Source organism: Oncorhynchus keta, unplaced genomic scaffold (genome assembly GCF_023373465.1).
Source record: "Oncorhynchus keta strain PuntledgeMale-10-30-2019 unplaced genomic scaffold, Oket_V2 Un_contig_17534_pilon_pilon, whole genome shotgun sequence".
Taxonomy (NCBI): Eukaryota; Metazoa; Chordata; class Actinopteri; order Salmoniformes; family Salmonidae; genus Oncorhynchus; species Oncorhynchus keta.
Window position 1 is genome coordinate 85,001 of NW_026280473.1, and position 16,368 is coordinate 101,368.

The window sequence follows — 16,368 nt, forward strand, 5'->3', positions numbered from 1 at the left end:
AACCAACCAATCAACCATCCAACCAATTATCCATCCAACCAATCAACCATCCAACCAATCAACCATCCAACCAATCAACCATCCAACCAACCAACCATCCAACCAACCAACCATCCAACCAACCAACCAATCAACCATCCAACCAATCAACCAACCAACCAATCAACCATCCAACCAATCAACCACCCAACCAATCAACCATCCAACCAATCAACCATCCAACCAATCATCCATCCAACCAATCAACCATCCAACCAATCATCCATCCAACCAATCATCCATCCAACCAATCATCCATCCAACCAATCATCCACCCAACCAATCAACCATCCAACCAATCATCCACCCAACCAATCAACCATCCAACCAATCAACCATCCAACCAATCAACCATCCAACCAATCAACCATCCAACCAATCAACCACCCAACAAATCAACCACCCAACCAATCAACCACCCAACCAATCAACCACCCAACCAATCAACCAACCCCAACCAATCAACCATCCAACCAATCAACCATCCAACCAATCATCCATCCAACGAATCAACCATCCAACCAATCATCCATCCAACCAATCATCCATCCAACCAATCATCCATCCAACCAATCAACCACCCAACCAATCAACCATCCAACCAATCAACCATCCAACCAATCAACCATCCAACCAATCATCCATCCAACCAATCAACCATCCAACCAATCATCCATCCAACCAATCATCCATCCAACCAATCATCCATCCAACCAATCATCCATCCAACCAATCATCCATCCAACCAATCAACCAACCCCAACCAATCAACCATCCAACCAATCATCCACAACCAACCAATCAACCATCCAACCAATCATCCACCCAACCAATCAACCATCCAACCAATCAACCACCCAACCAATCAACCACCCAACCAATCAACCACCCAACCAATCAACCACCCAACCAATCAACCATCCAACCAATCAACCATCCAACCAATCATCCATCCAACCAATCAACCATCCAACCAATCATCCATCCAACCAATCATCCATCCAACCAATCATCCATCCAACCAATCAACCACCCAACCAATCAACCATCCAACCAATCATCCACCCAACCAATCAACCATCCAACCAATCAACCATCCAACCAATCATCCACCCAACCAATCAACCATCCAACCAATCAACCATCCAACCAATCAACCATCCAACCAATCAACCATCCAACCAACCAATCAACCATCCAACCAATCAACCATCCAACCAATCAACCATCCAACCAATCATCCATCCAACCAATCAACCATCCAACCAATCAACCACCCAATCAACCAACCAACCAATCAACCATCCAACCAATCAACCATCCAACCAATCAACCACCCAACCAATCAACCATCCAACCAATCATCCATCCAACCAATCAACCATCCAACCAATCAACCACCCAACCAATCATCCATCCATCCAACCAATCATTCAATCAACCATCCAACCAATCAACCATCCAACCAATCAACCATCCAACCAATCAACCACCCAACCAATCATCCATCCAACCAATCAACCACCCAACCAATCAACCATCCAACCAATCAACCATCCAACCAATCATCCATCCAACCAATCAACCATCCAACCAATCAACCACCCAACCAATCAACCACCCAACCAATCATCCATCCAACCAACCAATCATTCAATCAACCATCCAACCAATCAACCACCCAACCAATCAACCATCCAACCAATCAACCACCCAACCAATCAACCAACCAACCAATCAACCATCCAACCAATCAACCATCCAACCAATCAACCATCCAACCAATCAACCACCCAACCAATCAACCAACCAACCAATTATCCATCCAACCAATCATCCATCTCACCAACCTCAACGTTAACAGTACCAGGTGCTGTTTCCCAGGGGGTTGATGGCGATGCAGGTGTAACCAAGTGAGACTTGGCCATGTTGGTGATGGTCACAACCATCCTCTTCCATGGGGTTGGGGTCCTTGGGGAGCAACCAATCGTAGGAGGGGCAGGGTTACCTTTTGCACTACAACCAATGAAGGGTCCGCCCTCCGTGATGCTCATGGAGAAACATCCAGGACTCATAGTGATCTGAGGCTTGTCTGGGGGAGATGAAACAATTGATTAATGAGAGATAAAGAGAGATGAGAAACAAGTTGATTAATGAGAGATCCAACCAAGATGAGAAACAAGTTGATTAATGAGAGATAATCAAGATGAGAAACAAGTTCATTAACCAATAAAGAGATGAGAAACAAGTTGAACCAATCAGAGATGAGAAACAAGTTGATTAATGAGAGAAAGAGAGATGAGAAACAAGTTTATTAATGAGAGATAAAGAAGATGAGAAACAAGTTGATGAATGACAGATAAAGAGAGATGAGAAACAAGTTGATTAATGAGAAGATGAGAAACAAGTTGATTAATGAATCAAGAGATGAAAACAAGTTGATTAATGAGAGAAAGAGAGACCAAACAAGTTTATTAATGAGAGATAATCAAGATGAGAAACAAGTTGATTAATGAGAGGTAAAAGAGATCCAAACAAGTTTATCAATGAGAGACCAACCAAGAGATGAGAAACAAGTTGATGAATGAGAGATCCAACCAGATGAGAAACAAGTTAATTAATGACAGATAAAGAGATGAGAAACAAGTTCATTAACCCAACCAATCAACAAGTTGATTAATGAGGTAAAGAGATGAGAAACAAATCAATGAGAGATAAACCAATGAGAAACCAGTTGATTAATGAGAGATAAAGAGAGATGAAAACAAGTTGATTAATGAACCACCCAACCAATGACCAAACAAGTTGATTAATGAGAGATAAACCATCAACCATGACATTTACATTACATTTAAGTCATTTCCAACCAACCAATCATCAATGAACCAACCTTCCAACCAATGACATCCAGTGGAACAGCCACTTGCATCTAAATCTTTTTTTTTTTTTCAAGAACCACCCAACCAATCAACCCCAACCACCCATCCTAGGTATTCCAACCAGGTGGGGTTTCAGGTGTCTCCGGAAGGTGGTGATTGACTCCGCCAACCAATCGTCCATCCAGGGAGTTTGTTCCACCAATTGGGGTGCCAGACCAACCAACAGTTTTGATGGGCCAGCGGGAACTCAACCATCCTCAATCAACCAGGCCAACCAGGCCAAGGTGGATCCAGTGCCCCAATCAACCAATCAAGCCAATCATTCAATGTTCCCCTCACAGCCAATCAACCAAGCACCAATCATCCATCCAACCAACCAACCAGTGGAACCAACCAACCAACCAACCAACCAACCAATCAGGAAGGTTGAACACCAACCAATCAACCTGCAGCAATCTGGATGAGTTGTAGGGGTTTAATCCAACCAACCAATCACCAGCCCAGCCAACAGCCAGTTGCAGTAATCAATCAACCAGATGACAATCCCAACCAACCTCAACCAACCGCTTCCAACCAACCACCACCAACCTCAACCAACCAACCAATCGGATGTTGTAGAGCATGAACCACAGGAACGGGACACCGCCTTGATGTTAGTTGAAAATCAGGGTGTTGTCCAGGATCACGCCAAGGTTCTTAGCGCTCTGGGAGGAGGACACAATGGCGTTGTCAACCAACCAACCAATCATGAACCATCCTTCCCAATCAGGACCTCCGTCTTGCAATCACCATCCAACCAATGATCCATCATCCACACTGATATCTGCCAGACATGCATCCATGCAATCAACCACCTGGTCATCAGATCCATCCAAAATCAACCATTAACCAATCAACCATCTGCATATCAATGATCCAGGACCAATCAACCATGTGAGGTTATGACCAGCCAACCAACCAATCAACCGACCAATCAACCAGGGCCAACCAAGCCCTGGGGACACCAGTCCAAGCGCGTGGTGAAGACAATTCTCAACCACGCCACCAACCAACCTGTCATCCAACCAATCAAGCGTGCAACCAACAATGCCCAACCATCAAGGGTGGAAGGAATCTGATCCAACCAACCACCATCCAAGGCAACCATCCAACCAATCATCCAAGGATGAGAGCAACCAACCAGTCCAACCAAGCAGTGCAGCCCTCCGTGACCAACCAACCAGTCTCAGTTGAATGACCAGTCTTGAAACCTGACTGATTAGGATCAACCAATCATTCCAACCAACCAAGCGGTCCAACCAACCAATCACGCTCAAGAGTTTTGGAGATCCAACCAATCAAGGGATACTGGTCAATTGACATCGGAGGGACCAATCAGGTTTTTTCACCAATGCAACTCTCGCTCTCAACCAACCGTAGCCAGCGGTCAATGAGTTGATGAGCAACCAAGGTCAGGGACCAGGTCTCCAACCAATGGTCTGGATCCAACCAACCAGGGGACCAGGGTCAAGCGGGCAGGTTCAACCACCCAACCAATCAACAAGACAATCCGACCATTTCATCCAACCAACCATCCAACCAAAGAGGTCAAGCATAGGGTAGGGCAACCAACCAGAACCAGCAATCGTTTGACCTTAGCAACCAATCGGATCAACCGTCGACCTTCTTTTCAAAATCCAACCAAGTCATCTGCAACCAGGAGGAACCAATTCAACCAGGTGGCCAATCTTCCTAGGGTTCCAGGCAGATGGAATCCAAGAATCAGACCAAGTGGCTTCAAGCAGAGACAAGGAGGAAAATCCAACCAGGACCAAGTCAACCAGGTCCCAACCAGTTTTCCTCCATTTCCAACCAATCAACCAACCAACCAACCAATCAACCCCTGTTCTGTGAGCTCCAACCAGTCGTCAAGCCACGGAGCGGGATCAGGACCAGCCAACCTCATCCAGGGGACATCAAGTCAAAGGATGCAGTATCCAGGGAGGAAGGAGGGTTGAGGAGGCAGAATCAGGAGATAGGTTGGAGAAAGTTTGAGCAGAGGGAACCAGATGAAGGATGGAACCAATCATCTATCCAGCCAACCAATCAAGGTTAACCAATCGCGATACCAACCAATCAGGGGCAGTGTGGGAAGTGTTGGATGAAGCGAGATCAAAAGGATACAAGGTCAGTGGTCGGAGACTTGGAGGAACCAATGAAGTGGAAGAACAGCATCTAGTAAAGATGAGGTCAAGCGTATTGCCTGCCAACCAGTAGGGGAAGGTGAAGGGTGAGGTCAACCAATCAGACCAGTGGAAAAATCCAGGCAACCAAGGAATCAGTCAAGGTAACGTGGGGAACCAATCAACCCCAGAACCAATCAGCCATCCTCAGGAAAAGCTTATCAAGGCATCAAGCTCATTGATGAACTCCGAGGAACCCCGATAAAATCAAGGATGTTAAGCTTGAAAGGGCTGGTAACTGTGACAGCATGGAATTCAAAGGAGGCGATAGACAGATGGGTAAGGGGAGACCAACCAAGAAAGACCACTTGGGAAGATGAGGATCCCGGTGCCACCACCCCTGACCAGAAGCTCTCGGGGTGTCAATGAACCACGTGGGCGGACGAATCAACCATCCAGTAGCAGTGTTATCTGTGGTGATCCATGTTTCCCAGTGCCAAGAAGTCAAGGGACTGGAGGGAGGCAACCAATGAACTCTGCCTTGTTGAACCACCCAGATCGGCAGTTCAACCACCAGACCTGGAACTCCACGTCCAACCAACCAACCATGGGACCACCAGATCAACCAACCAACCAATCATTCAATGTGTGGACCAACCGTTTGTATGGTCTGTGCAAGAGGAGAGAACAGGGATAGACAGACACATAGTTGACAGGCTACAACCAAAAGGCAACCTAATGCAAGGAGATTGGAATGACAAGTGGACTACATCGTCACGAATGTTCAGAAAGTTAACCACGTAGCAAGAATCTTATTGACTAAAATGATTAAAATGATACAGTACTGCTAAAGTAGGCTGAGACTGGCAGTGGCTGCGTGATTGACACTACACTAATCTCTTCCGTTGAGTGTAATAGTTTCTACAGTGCTACTATACGGGGGCTAGCTGGAGGGGCAGGGTTTACCTTTTGCACGTTGCGTTAAAGTGACAATAGCTGGCTAGCTAACCTAGTGATGCTCTGGAGACTACACAATTATCTTTGAAACAAAGACGGCTATGTCTAGCTACGATCAAACAAATCAAACCGTTGTACTGTAATGAAATGAAATGAAAATGTGATACTACCTGACCGGTGATTGAAGAAACAGTAGACGTTGGAAGCTGTTAGCTGTTAGCTGATGGCTAGCTAGCAGAGTCTGATTAATGAGAGATAAATAGCTGGAGAAACAAGTTGAATTAAGATAATCACTCCAAGGCTACACACACTAAACTACACAATTATCTTGGAAACAAAGACAGCTATGTAGCTAGCTAACACTAGACTAATCAAGTTTCAGTTGAGTGAATAGCACTACAGTGATGCTAATCTGTGTGCGTTAGCTAGCGCTTTATTAGCATGAGAGATAAAGGAGAGAGAAACAAGATAATTATGCAAGATGCAAGATGAGAAACAAGTTGATTAATGAGAGATAACGAGAGATGAGAAACAAGTTGATTAATGAGAGATAAAGAGAGATGAGAAACAAGTTGATTAATGAGAGATAAAGAGAGATGAGAAACAAGTTGATTAATGAGAGATAAAGAGAGATGAGAAACAAGTTGATTAATGAGAGATAAAGAGAGATGAGAAACAAGTTGATTAATGAGAGATAAAGAGAGATGAGAAACAAGTTGATTCATGAGAGAAAATGAAGTGAAAACAACATCTGTCAACGTCATGACTCGTCTGGTGTCTAACTAACTGTTGTACTAAATGTGTGAAGACAGAGAACCAGAAGGACTCACAGTGCACGTTGATGTTGAGGCGGTTTGAGTCCATTACAGGAGGAGGTTGGGGTCCCTCTGGTCCCAGATCCAACATGGCTGAACACAACAACTGGGCCCCGTCATCATCTCTACCAGGGGTGAAGTCCAGGGTGAAGGTCCCATTCTGTGGTGTGTTGATGTTGTCCTTGGATTTATGTTGTGTGTCTAATTCTGTCTGTTCACCTGTGGCACTGACTTTGTAGAAGGTCACCCTGAGTCTCCCAATAGGAGCGATGTTCTGGACAAGACACTGTAGCAGGTACTGATCCCCCTCAACCATCGGATCAGGGTACTTCCTGTAGCTGATGGAGACACGGTCTGGAAGCTCTGTGGAGGAATGGAAACACACAGTGATTAACAGTGCAGAGCCATACTAATAATACATTCAGAAACACCAGAGAAGATAAGAGAGAGATGTCACTCACTATAAACTGTGATGTTCAGCTGTTTCTGACACTGGCCTCCTTCTGTGAAGCATGTAGGTTTGATCTTCCAGTCAGTCACACTGTCAAATCAAATGGAATATTTAAAGTGCATTTAAAATAAATCTAAAATAGAAGCCAGAACTGTCTAAAACAGTAAAACCATTCATTAAAGGCTTTTCTAACACGTTTTTAACAAGTTTTAAAAGTCTCAGCTGTGTCTGCCTCTCTTACCTGTCCACCCTCCAGCGTAGGAACTTCACCTTGTTGTCTGTTAGACCAACTCCTCCCTGGGTGGCTTCCCAGCCCATCTCTACAGGGGTATCTGAGCTGCAGTTAGAGGAGGCTGGGTCTCCATGCTTCACCACCAGCCTGGCAGGACTGACCACCAGGCACTCAGCATCTGGAAGACCAAGGTCAAGTGAAAACTTTATTGTTCTGTTATTGTTGATTTTATTGTTCAAACCAAACAGGACCATATTATTGTCTAATGTTTATCTATCTGTATGTTAATCAACTACATGTTACACTCCATAACCCAGAAGTTGCCACACCACACACACACACACACACAGTACATCTCCCGTACTAGCAGACCCCATGCTTCTAATGACCTCTAGTTATCACTATGGCAACACAGACAACATCTGGACCCTCCTCTTCCTGCCATTGTGCTCTGTGACACCAAACACACACACACACACACACACACACACACACACACACACACACACACACACACACACACACACACACACACACACACACACACACTGGCCTACAGCCAGATCCACACAGAATCATTGGACTCCAAATACTATTTCACTCTGCCCTAATAAGTACCACGAAACACACAGGCTTTCCAATTCATCAATTTATCAATTTCAAAATACTTCATATTAAATAAATAAAGTACTAAAATAGAAAAACGAAACAGAAAAACACCTAAGCTATTCGGAGTCGATTGCGTCAATCTAATTGATGTAGTAATAAAATCCTGATCAAAATATGTCTGTTGAAGGGTTTTTTTTTGTGTGGGCTGCGTCTCAGTCTACTGCATCCGCCTTTTGTCGTCATTCTGCATCTGCTGTGGAAAGTGGCAGAGCTACAGTGTAACGATGAGACTCTCACGAATATGAATGTGTTCCCCGTTCTGCTCTACGACCCTCACAAACCCCACGGGACTCGTCTGAAGTCGGTTCCGCGGATGTGCCAACTTCCGTCTGTGGCGTCCGAACGTTTTGGTAAACAAACTAATATGACATCACTATGGAAACGGGAAACTCTCAGGTAAAAATAAATACATTGCGGTCCCGCCCCCCCCCCCAAAAAAATGGGGTTAAATATGTGTCAAAGCTAAATATATATTCCCTTTTAAATATTTTTTTGGGGGGATACTAACAGGAATCCTAAAATCAAATAGTTAAATGATCAATGGTACGACCATCTTAGAACAATTCCCGATGTAATCTCAGTAGAATGTAACTTACCAAGCACCTGTATCACAACGTTGTACTAGACCAGAAGTCTAACTTACCAAGCACCTGTATCACAACGTTGTACTAGACCAGAAGTCTAACTTACCAAGCACCTGTATCACAACGTTGTACTAGACCAGAAGTCTAATTTACCAAGCACCTGTATCACAACGTTGTACTAGACCAGAAGTCTAACTTACCAAGCACCTGTATCACAACGTTGTACTAGACCAGAAGTCTAACTTACCAAGCACCTGTATCACAACGTTGTACTAGACCAGAAGTCTAACTTACCAAGCACCTGTATCACAACGTTGTACTAGACCAGAAGTCTAACTTACCAAGCACCTGTATCACAACGTTGTACTAGACCAGAAGTCTAAACAAGCACCTGTATCACAACATTGTACACCTGTATCACAACGTTGTACTAGACCAGAAGTCTAACTTACCAAGCACCTGTATCACAACATTGTACTAGACCAGAAGTCTAACTTACCAAGCACCTGTATCACAACGTTGTACTAGACCAGAAGTCTAACTTACCAAGCACCTGTATCACAACGTTGTACTAGACCAGAAGTCTAATTTACCAAGCACCTGTATCACAACGTTGTACTAGACCAGAAGTCTAACTTACCAAGCACCTGTATCACAACGTTGTACTAGACCAGAAGTCTAACTTACCAAGCACCTGTATCACAACGTTGTACTAGACCAGAAGTCTAACTTACCAAGCACCTGTATCACAACGTTGTACTAGACCAGAAGTCTAACTTACCAAGCACCTGTATCACAACGTTGTACTAGACCAGAAGTCTAACTTACCAAGCACCTGTATCACAACATTGTACTAGACCAGAAGTCTAACTTACCAAGCACCTGTATCACAACGTTGTACTAGACCAGAAGTCTAACTTACCAAGCACCTGTATCACAACATTGTACTAGACCAGAAGTCTAACTTACCAAGCACCTGTATCACAACGTTGTACTAGACCAGAAGTCTAACTTACCAAGCACCTGTATCACAACGTTGTACTAGACCAGAAGTCTAACTTACCAAGCACCTGTATCACAACGTTGTACTAGACCAGAAGTCTAATTTACCAAGCACCTGTATCACAACGTTGTACTAGACCAGAAGTCTAACTTACCAAGCACCTGTATCACAACGTTGTACTAGACCAGAAGTCTAATTTACCAAGCACCTGAATCACAACGTTGTACTAGACCAGAAGTCTAACTTACCAAGCACCTGAATCACAACGTTGTACTAGACCAGAAGTCTAACTTACCAAGCACCTGTATCACAACGTTGTACTAGACCAGAAGTCTAATTTACCAAGCACCTGTATCACAACATTGTACTAGATCAGAAGTCTAACTTACCAAGCACCTGTATCACAACGTTGTACTAGACCAGAAGTCTAACTTACCAAGCACCTGTATCACAACATTGTACTAGACCAGAAGTCTAACTTACCAAGCACCTGTATCACAACGTTGTACTAGACCAGAAGTCTAACTTACCAAGCATCTGTATCACAACGTTGTACTAGATCAGAAGTCCAACTTACCAAGCACCTGTATCACAACATTGTACTAGATCAGAAGTCCAACTTACCAAGCACCTGTATCACAACGTTGTACTAGACCAGAAGTCTAACTTACCAAGCACCTGTATCACAACGTTGTACTAGACCAGAAGTCTAACTTACCAAGCACCTGTATCACAACATTGTACTAGACCAGAGGTCTAACTTACCAAGCACCTGTATCACAACATTGTACTAGACCAGAGGTCTAACTTACCAAGCACCTGTATCACAACATTGTACTAGACCAGAGGTCTAACTTACCAAGCACCTGTATCACAACGTTGTACTAGACCAGAAGTCTTAACTTACCAAGCATCTGTATCACAACATTGTACTAGACCAGAAGTCTTAACTTACCAAGCACCTGTATCACAACATTGTACTAGATCAGAAGTCTAACTTACCAAGCACCTGTATCACAACGTTGTACTAGACCAGAAGTCTTAACTTACCAAGCACCTGTATCACAACATTGTACTAGATCAGAAGTCTAACTTACCAAGCACCTGTATCACAACGTTGTACTAGACCAGAAGTCTAATTTACCAAGCACCTGTATCACAACATTGTACTAGACCAGAAGTCTAACTTACCAAGCACCTGTATCACAACATTGTACTAGACCAGAAGTCTAACTTACCAAGCACCTGTATCACAACATTGTACTAGATCAGAAGTCTAACTTACCAAGCACCTGTATCACAACGTTGTACTAGACCAGAAGTCTAACTTACCAAGCACCTGTATCACAACATTGTACTAGATCAGAAGTCTAACTTACCAAGCACCTGTATCACAACGTTGTACTAGACCAGAAGTCTAACTTACCAAGCACCTGTATCACAACGTTGTACTACACCAGAAGTCTAACTTACCAAGCACCTGTATCACAACATTGTACTAGACCAGAAGTCTAACTTACCAAGCACCTGTATCACAACATTGTACTAGATCAGAAGTCTAACTTACCAAGCACCTGTATCACAACGTTGTACTAGACCAGAAGTCTAATTTACCAAGCACCTGTATCACAACATTGTACTAGATCAGAAGTCTAACTTACCAAGCACCTGTATCACAACATTGTACTAGACCAGAAGTCTAACTTACCAAGCACCTGTATCACAACATTGTACTAGACCAGAAGTCTAACTTACCAAGCACCTGTATCAGAACATTGTACTAGACCAGAAGTCTAACTTACCAAGCACCTGTATCACAACATTGTACTAGATCAGAAGTCTAACTTACCAAGCACCTGTATCACAACGTTGTACTAGACCAGAAGTCTAACTTACCAAGCACCTGTATCACAACATTGTACTAGATCAGCAGTCTAACTTACCAAGCACCTGTATCACAACGTTGTACTAGACCAGAAGTCTAACTTACCAAGCACCTGTATCACAACGTTGTACTAGACCAGAAGTCTAACTTACCAAGCACCTGTATCGCAACATTGTACTAGACCAGAAGTCTAACTTACCAAGCACCTGTATCACAACATTGTACTAGATCAGAAGTCTAACTTACCAAGCACCTGTATCACAACGTTGTACTAGACCAGAAGTCTAATTTACCAAGCACCTGTATCACAACATTGTACTAGATCAGAAGTCTAACTTACCAAGCACCTGTATCACAACATTGTACTAGATCAGAAGTCTAACTTACCAAGCACCTGTATCACAATGTTGTACTAGACCAGAAGTCTAATTTACCAAGCACCTGTATCACAACATTGTACTAGACCAGAAGTCTAACTTACCAAGCACCTGTATCACAACATTGTACTAGACCAGAAGTCTAACTTACCAAGCACCTGTATCACAACGTTGTACTAGACCAGAAGTCTAACTTACCAAGCACCTGTATCACAACGTTGTACTAGACCAGAAGTCTAACTTACCAAGCACCTGTATCACAACATTGTACTAGACCAGAAGTCTAACTTACCAAGCACCTGTATCACAACAATGTACTAGACCAGAAGTCTAACTTACCGGTGACGTCACAATACAGAGACAATAATGAAACAAGTATTACAATCTCCATTCCCCGTAATAATCCCTGAGCGTCCCTCAGTGAAGGACACTGTATTCTGTTAGGCGAGCTGAATCTTTTTTTACTGGAAACTCCCCAACGATCCGCCCTGCTCCCTCTCTCTCTCTCTACCTCTCTCTCTACCTCTCTCTCTATCTCTCTCTCTCTCTCTCTCTCTCTCTCTCTCTCTCTCTCTCTCTCTCTCAATGAGGGGGGAGAGGATGGGGGGGGGTAGTAGGTTCCTGTCGGTGTCATTGGTTTGGAATTTCCTAAAAAGCTCTCGAAAAACGTTGTTCTGTTCCCCCCCTATTTCTGTGTGACATTACAGGCTACAGAGAGGTGAGTGAAAGACAGAGAGAGAAATGGAGAGGGAGATGGGGGAGAGAGAGGGAGATGGGAGAGAGAGAGGGAGATGGGGGAGAGAGAGGGAGATGGGAGATGGGGGAGAGAGACCCAAATAAGGACAGTAGTGTATAATGGTGTATTAGAAATAGAAAACTGTTTTGATTTATTCTCTGTGCCACCAGGCGTCTCTCACTCTCACCACAAACACACACAGTGTATCACCTGATGAGCCCATTCTTTATATCATATACCTCCAAGACATGCTAACCTCTCACCATTACAATAACAGGAGAGGTTAGCATTTTATATCATATACCTCCAAGACATGCTAAATTCTCACCATTACAATAACAGGAGAGGTTAGCATTTTATATCATATACCTCCAAGACATGCTAACCTCTCACCATTACAATAACAGGAGAGGTTAGCATTTTATATCATATACCTCCAAGACATGCTAACCTCTCACCATTACAATAACAGGAGAGGTTAGCATTTTATATCATATACCTCCGAGACATGCTAACCTCTCACCATTACAATAACAGGAGAGGTTAGCATTTTATATCATGTACCTCCAAGACATGCTAACCTCTCACCATTACAATAACAGGAGAGGTTAGCATTATATATATCATACCCCCAAGACATGCTAACCTCTCACCATTACAATAACAGGAGAGGTTAGCATTATATATATCATACCCCCAAGACATGCTAACCTCTCACCATTACAATAACAGGAGAGGTTAGCATTATATATATCATACCCCCAAGACATGCTAACCTCTCACCATTACAATAACAGGAGAGGTTAGCATTTTATATCATATACCTCCAAGACATGCTAACCTCTCACCATTACAATAACAGGAGAGGTTAGCATTATATATATATATCATACCTCCAAGACATGCTAACCTCTCACCATTACAATAACAGGGTAGGGTAGCATTTTAAATCATATATCCCCAAAACATGCTAACCTCTTACCATTACAATAACAGGGGAGGTTAGCATTATTGGGCGGTATGATATTTGTGTGCCAGAGAGCTAAACAGAACTGAGGAAGTTGATTAGATCTGAACACACACAACATTCCTGAACTACCTCTCTGTAATGTCAGCCCTCCTCCTCCTCTTATACTTGTCCCAAATGGCACACTATTCCCTATATAGTGCACTACGTTTGACCAGTGGTCTATTCCCTATATAGTGCACTACGTTTGACCAGTGGTCTATTCCCTATATAGTGCACTACGTTTGACCAGAGCCCTATTCCCTATATAGTGCACTACGTTTGACCAGAGCCCTATTCCCTATATAGTGCACTACGTTTGACCAGAGCCCTATTCCCTATATAGTGCACTACGTTTGACCAGAGCCCTATTCCCTATATAGTGCACTACGTTTGACCAGAGCCCTATTCCCTATATAGTGCACTACGTTTGACCAGAGCCCTATTCCCTATATAGTGCACTACGTTTGACCAGAGGTCTATTCCCTATATAGTGCACTACGTTTGACCAGTGGTCTATTCCCTATATAGTGCACTACGTTTGACCAGAGCCCTATTCCCTATATAGTGCACTACGTTTGACCAGTGGTCTATTCCCTATATAGTGCACTACATTTGACCAGTGGTCTATTCCCTATATAGTGCACTACATTTGACCAGTGGCCTATTCCCTATATAGTGCACTACGTTTGACCAGTGGCGTTGCACCACATAGGGAATAGGGTGCTGTTTGGGACATATATTCCAGGAGTTTATAATGTCTCTGTTAATGGTGCATTCAAGTAGTGTTCAGTCAGATTCTCAGATGTACCTCTCCCTCCCTCTATCTCCCTCCCTCTGCCCTCCCTCTCTATCTCCCTCTCTCTGCCCTCTCTATCTCCCCCTCTCTCTATCTCCCTCCCTCTGCCCTCTCTATCTCCCTCCCTCTGCCCTCTCTATCTCCCTCTGCCCTCCCTCCCTCCATCTGCCCTCTCTATCTCCCTCTGCCCTTATCTCCCTCTGCCCTCCCTCCCTCCATCTGCCCCTCTCTATCTCCCTCTGCCCTTATCTCCCTCTGCCCTCCCTCCCTCCATCTGCCCTCTCTCCCTCCCTCTCTACATCCCTCCCTCCCTCACTCCCTCTGCCCTCTCTCCCTCCCTCCCTACATCCCTCCCTCCCTCACTCCCTCTGCCCTATCTCCCTCCCTCCCTACATCCCTCTCTCCCTCAATCCCTCTGCCCTCACTCCTCTAACTCTTTCAAGCTCACTCTCTACCCCTTCCTTCTTTTTCACTCCTATATATTTAATATAATAATATATGCCATTTAGCAGACGCTTTTATCCAAAGCGACTTACAGTCATGTGTGCATACATTCTACGTATGGGTGGTCCCGGGAACACACACTCCTCCAGCTCCCCCCGACTCTGATTGGTACATGTTTACTCAGAGGAAGGGAGAGTTTCTTATCAGAAGGTAAATACACACACACACACACACACAGTTTCTATCCATCAGAAACAACAGGGCTACTGCTGCTGGGAGAGGAGAGGCAGAGTGAGCACCTTATTACCTTGGCATTGGTACTGACTCTCCTTGGTACTGACTACCCTTATCTTGAAACAGACTACCCTTGGAACAGACAAAGTTAAAGCCTGGTTTTGGCCATTTGGGACATACTGCTACCCTTGGTACTGACTACCCTTGGTACTAACTACCCTTGGTACTGACTACCCTTGGAACTGACTACCCTTGGTACTGACTACCCTTGGCCTTGGTACTGACTACCCTTGGCCTTGGTACTGACTACCCTTGGTACTGACTACCCTTGGCCTTGGTACTGACTACCCTTGGCCTTGGTACTGACTACCCTTGGTACTGACTACCCTTGGCCTTGGTACTGACTACCCTTGGCCTTGGTACTGACTACCCTTGGTACTGACTACCCTTGACCTTGGTACAGACAATCATTGGACTTGGTACTGACTACCCTTGGTACTTACTACCCTTGGCCTTGGTACTGACTACCCTTAGTACTGACTACCCTTGGCCTTGGCACTTATTACCCTTGGCATTGGTACTGACTCTCCTTGGTACTGACTACCCTTGGCCTTGGTACTGACTACCCTTGGTACTGACTACCCTTGGCCTTGGCACTTATTACCCTTTGCATTGGTACTGACTACCCTTGGTACTGACTACCCTTGGCATTGGTACTGACTACCCTTGGTACTGACTACCCTTGGCCGTGGCACCTATTACCCTTGGCATTAGTACTGACTACCCTTGGTACTGACTACCCTTGGCCTTGGCACTTATTACCCTTGGTACTGACTACCCTTGGTACTTATTACCCTTGGTACTGACTACCCTTGGTACTGACTACCCTTGGCCTTGGCACTTATTACCCTTGGTACTGACTACCCTTGGTACTGACTACCCTTGGTACTGACTACCCTTGGTACTGACTACCCTTGCTACTGACTACCCTTGGTACTGACTACCCTTGGTACTGACTACCCTTGGTACTGACTACCCTTGGTACTGACTACCCACACTTAACCAAAAAAACTAAAAAGCGTTAAACATATCAAAA

At 44.3% G+C, this 16,368-nt stretch overlaps 1 protein-coding gene and 1 long non-coding RNA gene across 5 annotated transcripts in view; both read right to left on the reverse strand.

Moving 5' to 3' along the window:
• Positions 1-8,410, reverse strand: part of LOC127919799 (intercellular adhesion molecule 3-like) — a 12,403-nt gene extending 3,993 nt beyond the window's left edge. The window contains exons 1-4 of the mRNA XM_052503639.1: positions 7,545-8,410; positions 7,314-7,393; positions 6,868-7,215; positions 2,048-2,131 (exon numbers count right to left, since the gene is read on the reverse strand). Of these exons, the coding sequence (XP_052359599.1) occupies positions 2,048-2,131; positions 6,868-7,215; positions 7,314-7,393; positions 7,545-7,789 (757 nt within the window). The 5' untranslated portion in view covers positions 7,790-8,410. The remainder of the gene's footprint in view (positions 1-2,047; positions 2,132-6,867; positions 7,216-7,313; positions 7,394-7,544) is intronic.
• A 227-nt stretch (positions 8,411-8,637) lies between these two features.
• On the reverse strand, positions 8,638-12,543 carry LOC127919793 (uncharacterized). 4 transcript variants are annotated; one of them, XR_008104048.1, is made up of 6 exons: positions 12,306-12,543; positions 11,930-11,976; positions 11,272-11,412; positions 10,849-10,942; positions 9,295-10,281; positions 8,638-8,901 (listed from the first exon to the last, which is right to left on the reverse strand). It is a non-coding gene; the product is annotated as an uncharacterized LOC127919793 (long non-coding RNA). The 4 variants fall into 4 exon arrangements; XR_008104049.1 differs by having other exon boundaries at positions 8,638-8,948; XR_008104047.1 differs by having other exon boundaries at positions 8,638-8,995.
• Positions 12,544-16,368: the final 3,825 nt, after the last annotated feature.